Here is a 16,361-nt window from a genome sequence, read left to right on the forward strand (position 1 = left end):
ACCAACATGAAAGGGCATATGTCGCCACTTCCTACATTGGAGTGGAATCGACTTCATTCGAGAGTTCTGTCTTTTTAGCGTACATATAAACTAGGATAAAAGCTCCCAGTTTACTGTAGCAGATGTTCTTCAAAGCACACTTAAATTCTCTGAGGGATGAAGGGGTCATGTTACATGAACCAGCACCTCACATTTGTGATGGCAGTCATCTCATGAGTTGTCAGAGCCGTAATGGAATCAGAACAGCTTCTTCAAACTGAAGTTGTTCAAGGAACTGCTGTTTTGAAGGTACTTGAATAATTTGGAGTCTTGTTTGTTTGCTCTTCAGGAGTTCTTTTCGCTCGACAGTCGTCAGTAGATGGGATGATGGAACATCGTGGAAAACACAGCTACTGTAAGACTCAAGGAAAGACCAACGCTACATAGTTTCAGCCTTCGTATTCTTCCTCGTCCTCTTCTTCTTCACCCTATGGACACAGAAACTCCTTTCTTTGAGTGCTGTTTGTTCTTTCTCCAGCATTAGTGAGTGTTTTTACTTGGGATCCTCTTACGACGTGTTGTGTTCTGGTGGTTATAAATAACAGCAGCGGTTCTGGAATCATATGAGCTCCTTTATTAACATGCTCAGAATAGACTGGTGGCACCATGCCACATGTGCTAACACACATTCACTTCCTCTACCATATCTAACATCATATATAACGACAGGGACCTCTAGTGGCCAAACACTGTAATAACATATCTGAACATTACAAGATGTGGCCTGAATGAAGCCAAATGAGGATTCAGGATAACGAGAAGGCAGCTGAACCTCTCCCAAACAACAGAGCACCGTTGGCTACAGCACCGACGAGCTTCAGTATCCACCATCTTTCATCTGAAAACCACGGCATGAACACAAATGAACAAACATATGATGTGGATCTATTCTATAAAGTGTCTAGACTGCTTGGATTTATGTTTTTGTGAGAAACCATCACCTAATGTTCAACAAAGGGATGTGTGATCCACCAACAACCTGCTGAGACTTTGATGGACTTGAGTTCCTCCCAGATGATTGATCAGGCTGTTCTGGGTGTGTGCAGCAAAAGGCAGGAACACGCTCACACACACATTACCGGTTTTACGTCAACATTTAAACTCTGGTTAATTGATTAAATATGTGTTTAATGTTGTGATAAATTACCAACAAGCTTCCTATTAACAACGCTTTATTGCAGTTGCAGAAAACAAAGAGCATTGTGTGCTTTTGATGACCTGGGTTAGGGTTAAGACTCACAAACATATCTCAATCTGAAATGAAGGTTTAACTAAAGGCTGTCTCTACTCTGATGAATGTGTGCTGGTGGTAGAAGAATCCTGTCCAGGTCCAACAGCCTGCGTTGTTTCAAAGTGCTTCTTTGTGTGCTCACATTCAAATGGAACAAAAGGTAGAAATAATCTGGTCCTGATGTGATTAGTCTGGGATTTTGAACTAGAACTGAACCTTGCTGGCCCGGATTATTCCTGTGTGCTTCTGAGAGACCCACAAACGCATGTTGGCTTTGGCAGAACCCCGCCTAAAGGAGCTACACCATCCTTTCAACATGCTAACTGATGATCCATCATGGTTGTGACCTTAGCATGTGTCCATTTATAATCAGCAAAAACATTTAGGATGTGGTCTTTAAAATAATCACTGTTTTCAGAATCTCGACCTAGAGCTAAAGGCGTGTGACCCATCTGGATTAGCTGATGGTTGGAGAGGATCCTGTCAGCTCCTTCTATTCAAACCAAGCAGGCTGAGAAGAGGGAGCTGATATTTTCTAATCAGGTATGTATTGATTAGCTCTAAGCTAGTTATTAGTTATAATTATGTAGTCATTTTAAATGAAAAACACATTGATGTGTTACAGATCATTTATATGGTCTTTGTCCTGAATTCATTTTGTTTCAGTTCCTTAGAAAATGTCGACTGTCTTGTTAAGGTTGAGATGAATTAGCTGCTTCTGCTTGCTGGAACCCTTTCCTTGTGGGCACCTTGTTTTATTTCTAATGCTCTACAAACTTCAACCTGAAAGGTCAGAGCTGAAACTGGAGACGTTTCAGCCGGTCCTCCTTTTCCTGCTGTTCACCTGCTTTATGCTGAATGTATCACATGTATTTCTATTGCTATGTAATACATAAGTTTGTATGTTTTACTGTCTTCGTGGTCGGTTCTCCTGGAAAGATTGATGTTAATCTTATTTAGACCCGAGTTATTTACTCATTATATGTTTATTACACCAGGGAGGTCCCATTGAGGTGAATATCTTTTCTTACTGGGAATCCAGGTCAAAATAAAATAAAAGGATGCATAAAGGAAATAATTATTTGAATTCTGTTGTTTTATTTTATCAATTCAATGCAACCACTATACAGTCAGGTTCAACACAACATCAAACAGCTCCTAGTAATAAAATGTCGCATGAGCAGTGAGCTGCTGCAGAGCTGAGCTACCTCAGGATCAGGGGCAGCAGGCTGGTGGCCTGGAGCAGCATCTTTACCAGACATGGGTTTTGGTAATCTGCTATGAACATTCTGGACATCACCCTGTGGAGACCTTATAGAGCGGAGATGAGCTAGAGATATTGTGCCAGCTGGCATCGGGCTGCCCTGGAGTCCCTACAGATGGACTGAGTTGGTCTGCCGGTTGACCCCTGACCTGCTACTAATGAGTTCATGTTTGGGGAAGGGTTGGCCTCCACCTCATCAAAGGTGTCAGTTGTTTTTAGACTTGCTGGGGACAATAACCTTACACTTGAGTGGGGCTTAAAGATTGCTACAGGGACAATCATTAAATAGGCGAAGCATAGAACAAGTCACACCAAACTCTACTTTTTTTTGTTGCTAATAACCTGTGTAAATGAGAGACTAATACTGTTGTAGACACGTGTAGTCATTATTTTTGTTTTCTTTAAAAACTAAAAATTCAGCGTCACGGTCTCGGCCATGCCCCACTTGGCAGTTGGGTATCTATATATAATCAACATTGTTTAACTGAACAGTCACATGATAATAAATCACAGTGCATTTAGTGCCCACCACAGCCTTAAGACATGTGTTGAACGTGCCCAAGCCCATACTTATGAGAGCACCATGTGAGCACCTGTGTGTGTACACACGCTTGTTTATGTAAGGTTTCTCTATAGGAGCGTCCAATAGAGAGTGTGAGGGACCACAGATCCGCCCCCCAAAGATGCGCAGGAGACGGGGGGAGCTCCAAGTCCCAGAGATCCAGGCGCTGTCCCAGAACACAGGAACCCCAAGGGGACTGCAACCAGAAAGGCCCCCGCCCCCCTCGAGAGGCACAGAGGATCGCCCCGGGGGGCCACAACCAGCAGCCGGCAGAGCCCCTGGAGATCTCAGTGGCAAGCCCGCAGCTTCCCACCCCCTAGCCGGCCGAGCCCGGGGGGGTCCCGGTACTGCTGCACATTGGGTACAACATCACCGGTAACCAGAGTTTGACCCTTTCTGCTGGGGTGCTGATGAGCAGGCTCCCCCGCCCAACGCTGAGCACAGCAACCCACCACCCCAGACCCCAACCAGACGGCCAGATCTCCCTCCTAGCCTCCAGCCCCAGGAAGCCAAGCAACAACAGAGGTGGCTAAGACCCCTAGTCTCCCTCCGCCTGCTCCAATATAGTGTTGTGTGATCATGAGGTGTATTCCATGGCTGTGGTGAGCGGGCAGTGCGGGCATCAACCGGCCTACGCAAGCTGATGCCACCGCACCACCCCACTTGCACCCTCAGCCATCAGTGTCTAAGTGCGGTTTAAAATTGAAAGTGGGCACCGGCACCCGTGAGGAGGCCGAGAAATCCCCCTGCCAAGCTCCGTTGAATGTGCTCACTCCCAAGGCCCTAAGTGTGTGTTTGTGTGGAATGTCGTCAGTGGACGTGTAAAAACTACTTTTCACAGAAGATCTTCTGTGGTTGTGTGTAAACAACTTCACTCTTCACATCTAAGCTTAATAAAAACGCTTCTTTGCTCTGTTGTCCTTAAAACAAATGACAAGTTTAATTCGACACATACACACACACACACACACACACACACACAGGGATAACTACAGGACCCGTGAGACAAGCATGTTCTGGCTGATTTCTGCCTAAAATGTAATTTAAAAAACAAAAATACAAACTAAAAATGTCTATAAACAAAAGCGCTTTCAGCTTTTTAGTTTTCCACGGCTAGTTTTTAATAAACTTAGGTTTAAAACTTCGTAGCTCTCCCCGTTTTCTTTTCCTGTTGAAAATCCACAGCTGACGTGCAAAGCATGCTGGGATAGCCTTGTTCTGTGAGGATACAACAGACCCATCCTCGAAATGTGGGCGGAGCGAGGACGCTTTTGAGGATGCAAGAGTGAGTATTCCTGGATTTCGGACAATACTCGTTGCTGCGCTGTGACATCATCGACCTCAAAATGCAGCCTTACAAGCATCCTGCCTCTGGATTCGGACACACCCAAAGTCTCATTTAGCTTCACTGTCAGGGAGACACCTAGCCTAGTGAACTAGACCAAATTCTTGCTTTGCAAAGTTTGGTCTAGGCATGCTCCATTGGAACCTCAGCAGCTCCTACCAGGACTCTGGCTAGCCAATCACAGCTCTCTAGAGGGGTTTCAAACACATAAAGAGCTGTGATTGGTCTATAATGGTGGGCCAATCATAGTGCTCTATCTGCTTAGTGAACAAGTCACAGAGCTTTATCTGCTTTGTGGGCCAATCAGGGCACTCTATATGCCTGGTGGGTGGGATGATGCAACAGAGTGAAACAAGAGGATGTCACATTCATTGTCCAGTGGAATGCGGAGATCATTTGAAAGACAACGGTAGAACCCGCCCCACAACCGAGAGCCGTCAATGGAGCGTGGCCAGACTAAATAATACATTTATTTGGTCTGGCTTGCCAGGCTAGGAGACAGCAGCAGTAAACATGTAGCTAATGTTAGCTGTCTAGGATGGGCTGCTGGTGGACACAAATATAGTACAGCAAGTTTATATTAATAAATACAAACAACAAAAATGCTCAAACTTACTTGTTGAAAGTGTGGCAAGGTGGAGAAGCAAGGGCCCAGGCAGGATTCGATCCCCAGACTCACGTACGCTAACCAGTCAGCCAAAGGACGTCCCCTCGGCCAGGTAGCCAGGGTGCATGATCAATCGGGTCACTATGGCCGATTAGAGCAGGAATAATCCACACAGAACTCAGGCATCCTGTTAACAGCTGCTGTTATGGTTCGTGTCCGCCGGAAGCTCGACCGATCTAAGATGGCGACCTCATTTCCTGCACCCGAGCAGCCAATAGGAGGTCTGTGTTCACCTCCACCAGTTTACATGCTAACTGCGGGGGTGGCCATTAGCACGCCTGAAGGACCCCCGCATTCATCACATTAAAACATAACCTTCTTTGGTATTTAATAAAATATAACATTGTTTACCTCTTGGCGCTACAGAACAACGAGGTATTCATGAGCAGTGTGGGCGATGTTTTCTCCTGTTTGTCATACTTGCTGACAACTGGTTGCAGTGGTGGCTGGGAGTACCCAGCATGACGCGAGGGTGCTTTTTCAAAAATGTTACAAATTAATCTAAATTGATAACGATTTTATTTATATTTAAAGCTAAAGTATTAATAATTCCATGCCAGATGCAACATTTAAAAAGTATATAATAGGCCACAGGTGTCAAACTCAGGCCCTCAGGCCAAATTTGGCCGATGGTTTATTTTCATTTGGCCCACAAAATCAAATATTTATATATAAATAATCCAGTTTAGCGACATGCTCCAGTCAGTATGACTCTGTGGCTGCTGCAGTTTCCTCCCCGACACACTGAGCCAACAGCATGGTCAAGCTGCTCAAATGCTTCCCATCAAACCCCCATAATACTGGTATGAAAATGAAGCCAACACGGAAGTGAAATAAATTGCAGTTCCACCCTCATCCACTAGGGGCTGGTGTCAGAAGCGAGCAAATCCTCATTGACTCCCATGTTAAAAATACCAATTTCACAGCAGAAATAAACATGTTTACAGCCTGGTACCAGAACATGTTTTTGGTTTAAATGATCTAGTTTACACTCATGACAACTCTGAGGGGGGTGGATTTGTTATCACTCTTCTGTTTAAGTGTATTAAAAGCCTAAAATTCTGAATAATTAATGAGCATCAGACCCACGTGACCACAGAGCTAGCTCCGTGGAAAGGCCTCAGTAGAGCCTCGGTCTGGCCTGGAAACTGCTCCAGGATTTTCAGTCTCTTAACTTAGACCATTCGTTGTGCCCTTTGTGCGTTCTTTTTGCTGTGGCATTAATTGCACTAATAGAGCGTCCAAGAAGTCTCCACTTCATTTTTTTCGGTAAGTTAAATTATATTTATGTATTTTAGGTCACTGCCGAGCTGAGCTTAGATTTTAACATGTACTGTTTAACCATGAAATTTAAATGTAATAGGGTAAAACCCAGTGCATTTAACACAGGGGTGAGGAACCCAGGTCCATCGAGGGCCGCTGTCCAGCAAATTTTAGTTTCAACCCTGCATCATCACACCTGATTTCAATCAGCAGGTGATTAACAAGCTTCTGCAGAACTTGATGAGCTGCTGAACAGGTGAATCAACCACTGAATCAGAAGTGTTAGAGCAAAGACATGCAGGATACCGGCCCTCGGGGACCAGGGTTCCCCACTCCTGATTTAAAATGACGCTGCATTTTTGAAAATGGGTTGAAATATAACATGTTGGTGGAGCTGGGTTACGAGTATCAGTATGGTCCCCTCCCCTCAGCGGCAGCTCAGTGCATCTCAGATCGCAGCAGCGCCTGTCTGCTGCGCGGGTGCCGGCTTGTGGAGCTCTGGGGAGACCTCTGTGTTCCAACCGGTTTTACCCAGCGGTCAGCCCGGTGCATCTCTGACTCAGAAGCTCTGGTGTTGTGCACAGTTAACTCCGATTGTGGCTAGGTAGCTACCTCCGTTAGCTTTGCTCACACCTCCACGTTAGCTTGTAGCAAAGTGCCTTGTGGATCTCATGCATATACATAAGCCGGCTCGTTGCAGCACTCCACCACTAACGATGGCGACTGCAGATCAAGGAAGCGCAATTTCACAGAAGCAGAAATTGAGGTGTAGTGGCCAGAAACTGTTTGAGGAATGTGATGTTTCAACATCTTGTTTTTTAGCCAACTTTGAGATGGTTTCCAGTAAGGCTATCTGAATGTTTATCTGAAGTCAACCGTCTTACGCCAGTTCCAGTAAAGAAGTGGTTATCTGAAGCTCGAGCACAAGCAGATGTTTCCTGTTTTTGCAAGGTTTGCTGGGAAAAGGTTGACCCGAACAGCTTCTAACTGTTGTGTATGTGAAGGACCCATTTCCTAAGCTATGCAGGTGTGACGACCCTCGTCCCCTCGGTCCGTCCTCTCATCCCAGCCTGAGCCTCTTGTCCCCGCTGCAAAGGATCCAGCACCAGGGACAGCGCCAGGAGTGGCCTGCTCACACTCTCCAGTGCCCTTTCAGGACCTCGGAGAGAGGCACGCCGGCACAGACCGCAGCTGACCCGCATCAGCCATCAAGCAGCTCCCAGGACTTAAAAGAGGGGAGAAGCAGACAGTCGAGGAGATCCTAAATTAGCCGGAGATTCTCCCTAGCTCACGGACACGTTTTGCTACCGTTACCACTCGGGTTTAAGGTTATTTTCACCGTTACCGTTTGGGTTTAAAGTTGTTGCTAAGGTTCCAGGATTAGCCTGGGTACCCTCTGAGCTCTCTCACACGCTTTGCTAAAAGGGTTTTTTCTTGTTTATCCTCTAGTGAAGGATTCAGCTGACTGAACGTCAGTTTCTGATCGCGGTGGTTTTCTTTTATCCCCAAAGGACTTCTGAGCCGGGGATATTTATCGTTTAGGAGGTTGTTGTTTGAGTTTGGCAGGATGCCTTTTCATAAGCAGTTTGGCTGCTTATGGTTTTAGTTTCCATTAGCATTGTTTATGTCGTTAGCAGCGGACACCTTGTGTTAATAAATCCTTTTTGTTTTTACACTAACCTCCTCGTCCTTTATCCAGCAGGGCTGACGTCACTACAGACGTCTTAAATGGTCTCTCATTCGTTGGGAGACAGGCTTTTCGAGAGAGCAGCCGAAGGCCCTCGCACTTTGGCCACCCGCTGTCCTAAGATGACTTGTTTTGTATAAAACTGTAACAATAAAAGTCCCACCCTGTAGAGGACAACTTGTCTTATTCTCTCTGTGCCTTGTTAAAGAAAAGAACCACAAACTGGTGAACCACGAAGGTCGAGCAGAGACATATTCTTTGGGTCGATCTACATTCCACTGAGGAAATCTCAGGGCCCAGTGGTAAGAATAAGTTTTGTTCAATTTTGGAGCTTTCCTCTGTGAGATGCAGAACTGGTCCTGAGAGTTATATGTCCTGCTCATCATTTAAAAATCATAACATGAGAGAAGGCATTTGTCCAGATCAGCTGTGTAAAATTTTCACACGTGTGGAATCAGCTGTTGTTGTTTTTGTACAGGTAAATTTTTAAGTGACAAATCAAAGTTGGGACAGCGAAATAGGAATAGATTTTGAACAGCTGACAAAGTCCTATGAGGAAAATAGGACACAATGTTGACATTGGTCTCAGCATCTAGTTGAGTACCTCGGCAAAGCCGAGCAAAGACGGGGATCTGAGGTAACAGCTGGTAACAGCTGGAGAAAAGAGCTGAAAGCTGTGAAGTAAAGAACTTTGCCGAGTTCGGTTTCCTCCAGGGGATTGACAAACTAATGAGTTTTTTGGCTAAGCAAAGCGAGGCCTGTTGAAGACGTCTTGAGTTTGCAGCAAGTAGGCTGCTTACTGGCTCTGGGTTGAAAGTGTGTGTGAATGCGTTTTGACTGAGATGCACTAAAAGAGTGCAGAATGCGAAATATATGTTGTAAAAGAGCCGAGTCTTGGGAGTTCTGTGTGTAAATGGGTCAGCGCTGGAAGATGTGTGAGTGTATGAGGGCCTGATGCGATAATAGTAAAAAAAAAAAAAAAAAACAAGCTTTAAAAGTTGCAACTAAGATCTGTAAAATTCACTGCAGTGCTAAATTTAATGTTTGAAGTTACACAAAATTCAAATTCTGCAATCCTGTTATTATCGGTCTTTAAACAGAAAACCATAAGTTAAGAATAAAAGTTTTGAAAGTAACATATATATATACATACATATATATATATATATATATATATATATATATATATATATATATATATATATATATATATATATATATATATATATATACATACATATATATATATGTATATATATATATATATATATACATACATATATATATATATATATATATATATGTATGTATATATATATATACATACATATATATATATATATATATATGTATGTATATATATATATATATATATATATATATATATATATATATATATATATATATATATATATATATATATATAGTGTACAAGCTTGATAATTATTTGTGTGCGGAGGAGCATGTTAGTGTACCGAGATTTCCAGATTGGACAAAACAAAAGAATAACTCGAGTTCTGTGTGTAAATTGGCCTGAAGATGAAAATAGAAAACAAGAAAAACAAGGAAAGTTGTTAACGACAGCTTTATTTTAGAAGTATATATAAATATGCTGCTGTGGTTGTGCCAGCTCCCCAGCCGGCTCAGACACACCCAACTGTCACAACGGCTGACATCTATCAGATGTCACGCAGCATTAAAATATTTGATCCTCGCCCAGGGAGTTCATACCCGGTTCATGCTTACCTCAGTGACCTTCGCCATCATTTAACAGGTTTCCTGGAGCAACTCTCCAGGACAAAATCTTCCTGATAAGATTGACCTCTGATGGTGTGGGTTTGTTTATTGACCGCTAGCAGGGTGCAATTGTGAATGATTACACCCTACTGGAGGCTGCAATTCAAAGAGAATATGCTTGCAGCGCTAAGGCTGCTGGTTTAAAGCTAGCTTTATCTGTTAAACAGAGTCATTCTAAAGACCAACAGACTTAAACCTCCGGCTCTTTGACATGTACTTTGGTATAGAATGCAAACCGGGGATGGAAGAGGAACAAGGTTTTAAGACCTTTACCTTGATAATTTGCATGCTCAGTACAGCCCCTGTATGGGTGCTGTAGACAATGACATCACCTCCATGAGCGATCTCAGGAAAATGGCAGGGAATAGCTTCAGACAGTTCAAAACAGCAAGTAAGAATCCTAACACCTCTTCGGTCCTGGCGCTGGGGGCAGCTCCCTCCACGCTGCGACTTGAAGGGACTGCATCAGGGACTCGATAAGCTAATAACCGCTCAGCCCAGCACTTCAGACCTGGCACTAAATCACAAGTCCAGAAGTTCTACAACAACTCCAAGCAACAGGGCTTTCCTACTAACAGGTCTCAGAGTTTTGCCAAAGCTAGGAGCCCCTCACCGTCTGGTGAGGGGAGCCCTAAGTCACCACAACTTGGTCGTGACAGACATCGTGTTTCTTTTAAAGAGAAGGGGGGTTCATCATACTCCTCTAGAAGAGAGCCATCTCGCTCAGGCGAGTGCCGACCTCCCTCTAACCGGTATTCACCATGTCGTGGCCGCAGGGACTCCAGTCCTGCCCCAAGGCCGAGATCTGGTTCTCGGAGTGTGTCTCCTGGAGTGTTCGCGCCACATTGAGATCTGCACTTCGTGTCCTGGAGAAAGATCCATTGACATGTGAGATAGTTCTGTCCATCTCTTTGGCAGAGAAGGGTTCACACCCTCCTCCACCTCCTGAACCTGCACGTGACTTAGTCGCAGCAACAGGTCCTGCAGAGGCGAAACATGCCACAACGGTGCGTCTGATGACACCCGTGACCTCAGTGAGATCTGGTGTGGTCGCTTCCGTTAGCGCTGGTCCTCTAGCATCCAAAGCACCTGCCACCATATCCGGTAATCCTAGCTCACCGGTCAAACTTCCACAAAGGGTTCCCTGCGATATTGTCCGTGAAGGTCCTAATGAGAAGCCTCACATTCCGGTGACCCTGGAGAGGGTGCTTGACTGCGTGGGCATCTTGGACTCTGGTTCTGACTTCACCATCATCTCTCGTTCTCTGTGGAAGCAAGTCCGCTTGGCTGCGGCTGGACGGGGTTGTGTCTTAAAGCTCACGTCCTGCGCCGTGGATATCTGTCCTTACTCTCCAGGCCAAATGACCTTGTCAAATATGGTGTTCCTTAGCATCTCAGTGGGTGACATGTCCGTGAGCCATTCAGTGTTTGTGTCTGACATCGAAACTTTTCCCTTCCTGATGGGGGAGGACCTGCTCCAATGCTTTAAGCCTGTCATTTCATTCGGAGAATGGAGGGTCTGGACCCGGTTGACTCACCGTTGCCCATGGTGCTCCATGAGGACCTCATTTCCTCTTTAGCTGTTGTTAACTACAACGCCGCCACCAGAGTGACCAGCCAATCCATTACCTCTAAGGTCAGTGACAACCACAGAGTCTGCGTCGTCTCTGCAGCAGAATCACTTCACCCTGTGGTGGGACAACCACCTACCCTAGGGGGAGATGATGGTTGCAGTGGCGCTCCACCTGAGACTTTGCGCCCTGCAGTGGGAACACCACATGCCAAAGGGGGTTTGATGGTGGCGTTGAGACTCCAGCTGAAGCCCAGTACCTTGCGTGGGAACGCCACCTGCCGAAGAGGGGGCTGATGACATCACTGATCCTACACTACTACAGCTGGTGCTGGTGACCGCTAGGCCTGAGGTGGGTGACTCACCTCCCGGGGGGGGGGGGGGGGGGGGGGGGATTGTCGCCTTGTACCACTGCTGGTTGACCCTGATCTCTCTGACTGCACCTGCGCATCGACTGAGGGCCCTCCAGAGCGCACACCTGCGCCGAACCCTCGCAAGGCCACGTCTGCACCAGTCTACAGTCTAAAGCGTTCTTGGTTTAAGTTTCAGAGAATGACAAAGTATCTTTTGCTAGTTGCGTGTGTCTGTCTGATGTCAAACGCGGCTAAGCTTCCTCCACAGCCTCCTCTAACACAATTGTACAAACCTGGGCCCTCTTCGGTTATCACGGTCTGAGAGCGTCCAGGCCTACTGATGACTAACTACCGCCGGTTCACACAAAATATTTTTGTTAAATTCGACCCTGCTATGGCGTGTACTGACAAAATGATGAATGCCTTTGGCAACCTCTCAGAAATTGGAGCCCACTGGACTAGTACCCTGCCGTGCCACTCAAAAGCTGACGTCTCTCACAGACTACTCCAGGCGCTTAAGTTCACAGTTTCAAACAATGATCTTTCAGGTACCAAGGTTAGAGAGAAGTGTTTCCTGGATGGATTTTTCTCAGTAGCTCATACAATTGGTTCTCTTTTGCAGTGGCGACTGGTGAAAAATATTTTTGGTGGGGCTGTGCTATTTTTTTTAAACAAACTTGTGCTTTCTGAGCTTTGTGCACAACTTCACTATTTCCTGAATTAAGCACAGCTCTTTTATTTCCTGTCTTACATCATTGGATAAACTGATTAATCCAGGTGTGTCTGACTATTGGCACGCTGCCTTGTGGACCGAGGTTGAAAAATACTGCATTAAATTGCACATAAAATAACATGACCATAAATGGTAAATAGGCAATGCAAGAGGCAAGTAACAAAAACATTTTGTTTAATTTCAACATTTGAGTGAACACGAAAAATTATGAGCAGGTCACTGTTACAGTAATGGTAGTAAACACTACTTAGACACAATGCCAGAAATTTACACTGTTAGGACTTATGGAAAGTGGAAACACTTTCATAGGAAATAATGTCATCAGTATCCTCTTACAAATGTCATATTTCCCACTTTTTGGGACAATAAAACATTTCTGGTTCTCAATGAGATGTTTTTACTTCAAATGTAAAAACATCTAATTGAGAATCAGAAATGTTTAATTGTCCCAAAAGCTGGGAAATGTGTTTGCTGCAGCAGAAGTGTAACAAGTAAAATGGAATCAGATTGATGTATGTACAAATTTACATGAAATACACATTTACATGATTAAATATGTATAATAGGTATGTGTGTTGAAATTAGTTTTTACAGTTATTGCACATTAAACATGTTATTAAACACATGTCCCGGTTTGTGGGACAACCAAGGATTTCTGATTCTGATTGTCTTGTTTACAGAAATGTAATGTACAGCTTACCTCTGCACCCAGCTGCTGTTCTCCCTGTCCAAACGTCCTCCGTTTCTTTGTTGGCTGCTGCACTGATGCGCTGCATTCCTCAGTCAGAGAATGAATGGAGTCCCCAATGAGACACAAGTTCCACATCCACCTTCTGTGGATCCCAGCCGTTGTGAATAACAAACACAGAAAGCAAAATAACGCATTAGCGTGATTGCATCCAGCTAGCCACTGCTTCCTGGTGTACCAATTTTGGGAGAAGCGTCGTGTGTACAGTTTACCTCTCTCCTTGTCCTGCTGGCTTATCTTTACGTCGGGCTGATCTGGTCCAAGCTCTTTGACATTAAGTTTTTCCACCATAGTTCTCCTCTCGAACGGATACTGGAGAAGAGACCGAACTGAATTCAGTGGCTGCTGAGATCCGGCATCCATGTTGTAGGCGCACTGGCGTCCATGTCTACGTCTGCGTCACGACCGTCAAAACGTGCTGGAGTCGAGACTCTCCGAATTCTACCGAACACCAACGAAAGCCTTGGCGGTAGCTCTATCGCCCATCATGCTTCTGAAACGTTCTGAAACAACATCGATGCTGATTGGATACATTCCCATTCCTACCCTTTGATTTTCTTGTCAGCAATTGGACAGCTGGTCCCGTCCCGTTTGGGCGATTGAAAAACAGCACACAGCCTCCACCGCTCGGCAGAGACCGGCAGAGACCTATATATATATATATATATATATATATATATATATATATATATATATATATATATATATTATTTTTGTTACAAAACACACAATTAACTTAGAATATGTGATTATTGTAATTTTTTTATTATTATTTAAAATAAAAATTAAAAACACAGGGGAAACTGGGAGGGCGGCGCCCTATCGCCCTCTACTGGCCAGCCGCCACTGCTCTTTTGAATTTCGGATTCTCCTCAGTCAACTCGATCGAGATCAACACAGTTCGATGCCACGTTGATGAGCTTCACAGAGAATACCTGGCCCTGCGTAAGCAGGTACTGCAACAACGGCGTGCTTTGAGACAGCTGGGCACGTCTGAACACCAGACTATGGTGGTACTCAACACTCATAGCAGCATTTTGCATAAAACAACTTCCGCTGTGAACGAACTGCATTCTTTCGTGAATGTTGATTATGCTTATACACAGATGCTGACCACTTGCCTGTCCGACTACGGTTGGGATGTGAGCGCCTCAGTTGAAGCCCTCCTCATGAGGAGGATCCCTCGTTACCTTGTATTCCTGGCCATGGTCCTATCTGCGATTGCTCGAGCAACAACAAATGGTCCGATTGCCCTTCAGACTCACTGGGCTTTCTCGTTGGGCAGTGCTATCCCGTTACAGGTCGATCCAGATGCTAGCTTTCATCATCAACTTACCTGTCGTGTCCCCAGGGGACATCTATAGACTAAAGGATGTGGTCAATGTAGGTAATTAGGTGGACGACACTCATGTAAAATTACATATGTTGTGATTATTAGTCAATGAATAATTTGTAAGCTTTACTTACTTTTTGGATTCATCAACAAATTCGTAAATATGGAAATATTTACCGATTTATTACGTAATTAGGAAATCCTTGGATATCCTCAGGGCACCACCCCCTTTTTACAGGGGAAAAATGAATCCACAGCCTCTAATCAATCTGTCTAAAGTCCGTAAAATCCTTAACGAGCTGCAGTTGTATTTTATATCAACACAAACAAATTCACTTGAGACAAAACGCAATGACCTTTATTAACTAATACATTCACTTCAGCTCCTTCCAAAGTGTTTAGCCAATCAACATCAACCAACTTATTTTATCAAACGAATAACAAGTAATTAAACAATGGAATGATAATGTGAAATAATAATCTGATAGGTGGAGTAACAAAATGGAGGTAGTCTGAAAACCCAAAATGGCTGATTTCTTTGTCTGGCTCCTGGGTCCAAATGTGCGCGGGTGTGTGTGTGTGTGTGTGTGTGTGTGTGTGTGTGTGTGTGTGTGTGTGTGTGTGTGTGTTTTCTCAAACTTTCAAACAGTCAGTGGCTTAACTTTCAACAGTGATGTGGCAAGTTTTCATGCACAGTAACAAACAAAAACTTCAAAACCGCTTCACAAAGATCAATAAACACACAAATCAATCATAAAGACAGATCAAATATCTCAACAGTCTGTGAGCCTGGCCACAGTGTGAACAAACTTAGATATTAACAATAAAGAAACGTAGCTTACTTCAAGATGCCCGATGGCGTATTTTGGTACAGAGGAGAGACCGTATTTTACTTTTAAAGCAGTCACGCGGTCGAGCTGCTTCTTTTGGCTATAAGAGAATCGGGAGAGAAAGAGAAAGTAAAAAAAAGAAAATCTTGCATGAGTGAACCCGAAGGCGTCCCTTTGTGTTCGCGTTGAGCAGATTTGATGGTTTTCCATTGCTTTTCAGCCGTCAGGCGGTAACAAAACGAGTTCCTCTTCACGCCAGTTGAAACTGGAACAAAAGAGAAAGTTTTCCGCTCTGCGCCTCCCTTTTCTCTTCAGCCAGCGGGCGGGACCTGTGGAGGTTCCGGGGTTCAGCGTCACTTTGGTGACGTCATCACGTTGCTTCCGGCCGCAGGGAATCATGGGAAATGAAGTCTCTGTTTGGCTCTGATCTCAATATGCCATTTATTCACGCTTCAGGGCGTTTTTGGCACAGTCTTTTGGAGAAAAATACTGCATAGTAATTTCCTCATGAGGGCAGACCCTCAACACATACGCCAATTGTCGTCGCATTCCAAGAGGACACGCCAAACGTCCGCTTGGTTCCGGATCTGCGAGTGTGTTCCCTCACATGTGGCCTTCACTTTTTATGTCTAGGCACCCCTTTTCTGCGCGGCAGAGCCAATGGTGTGTGTGGTATAGATGAGTTGTCTGGAGATTATCACTGTCCTATGACTGAAACTCCATGCTTGCATGTGATTCAGACTCTCAACCAATCAGAGACCAGCACTGTTTTCCCGCCTTTTCCCCCAAGAGCCTGCAGCTGTACTCCTGTTAATGAGAGAAGCCTTTAAATCTGTCCTTCAGAAGTGAAATTGGACCTGTCAAACTTCTCATGACCATTCTAAAATTGCTGCACCGATTTGAAAAATTCAAAAAGCGTGAGCGGCAGAAGGCTTTGAT

The 16,361-nt window shown here is 44.6% G+C and overlaps 1 protein-coding gene across 1 annotated transcript in view; it reads left to right on the top strand.

Annotated features, from left to right (window-relative positions):
* The window catches only part of LOC129154661 (AT-rich interactive domain-containing protein 3A), a 90,400-nt gene extending 87,960 nt beyond the window's left edge, over positions 1–2,440 (top strand). The window contains exon 8 of the mRNA XM_070546311.1: positions 329–2,440. Within this exon, the coding sequence (XP_070402412.1) occupies positions 329–426 (98 nt within the window). The 3' untranslated portion in view covers positions 427–2,440. The remainder of the gene's footprint in view (positions 1–328) is intronic.
* Positions 2,441–16,361: the final 13,921 nt, after the last annotated feature.

Source organism: Nothobranchius furzeri, chromosome 17 (assembly GCF_043380555.1).
Source record: "Nothobranchius furzeri strain GRZ-AD chromosome 17, NfurGRZ-RIMD1, whole genome shotgun sequence".
In the NCBI taxonomy this organism is placed as follows: Eukaryota; Metazoa; Chordata; class Actinopteri; order Cyprinodontiformes; family Nothobranchiidae; genus Nothobranchius; species Nothobranchius furzeri.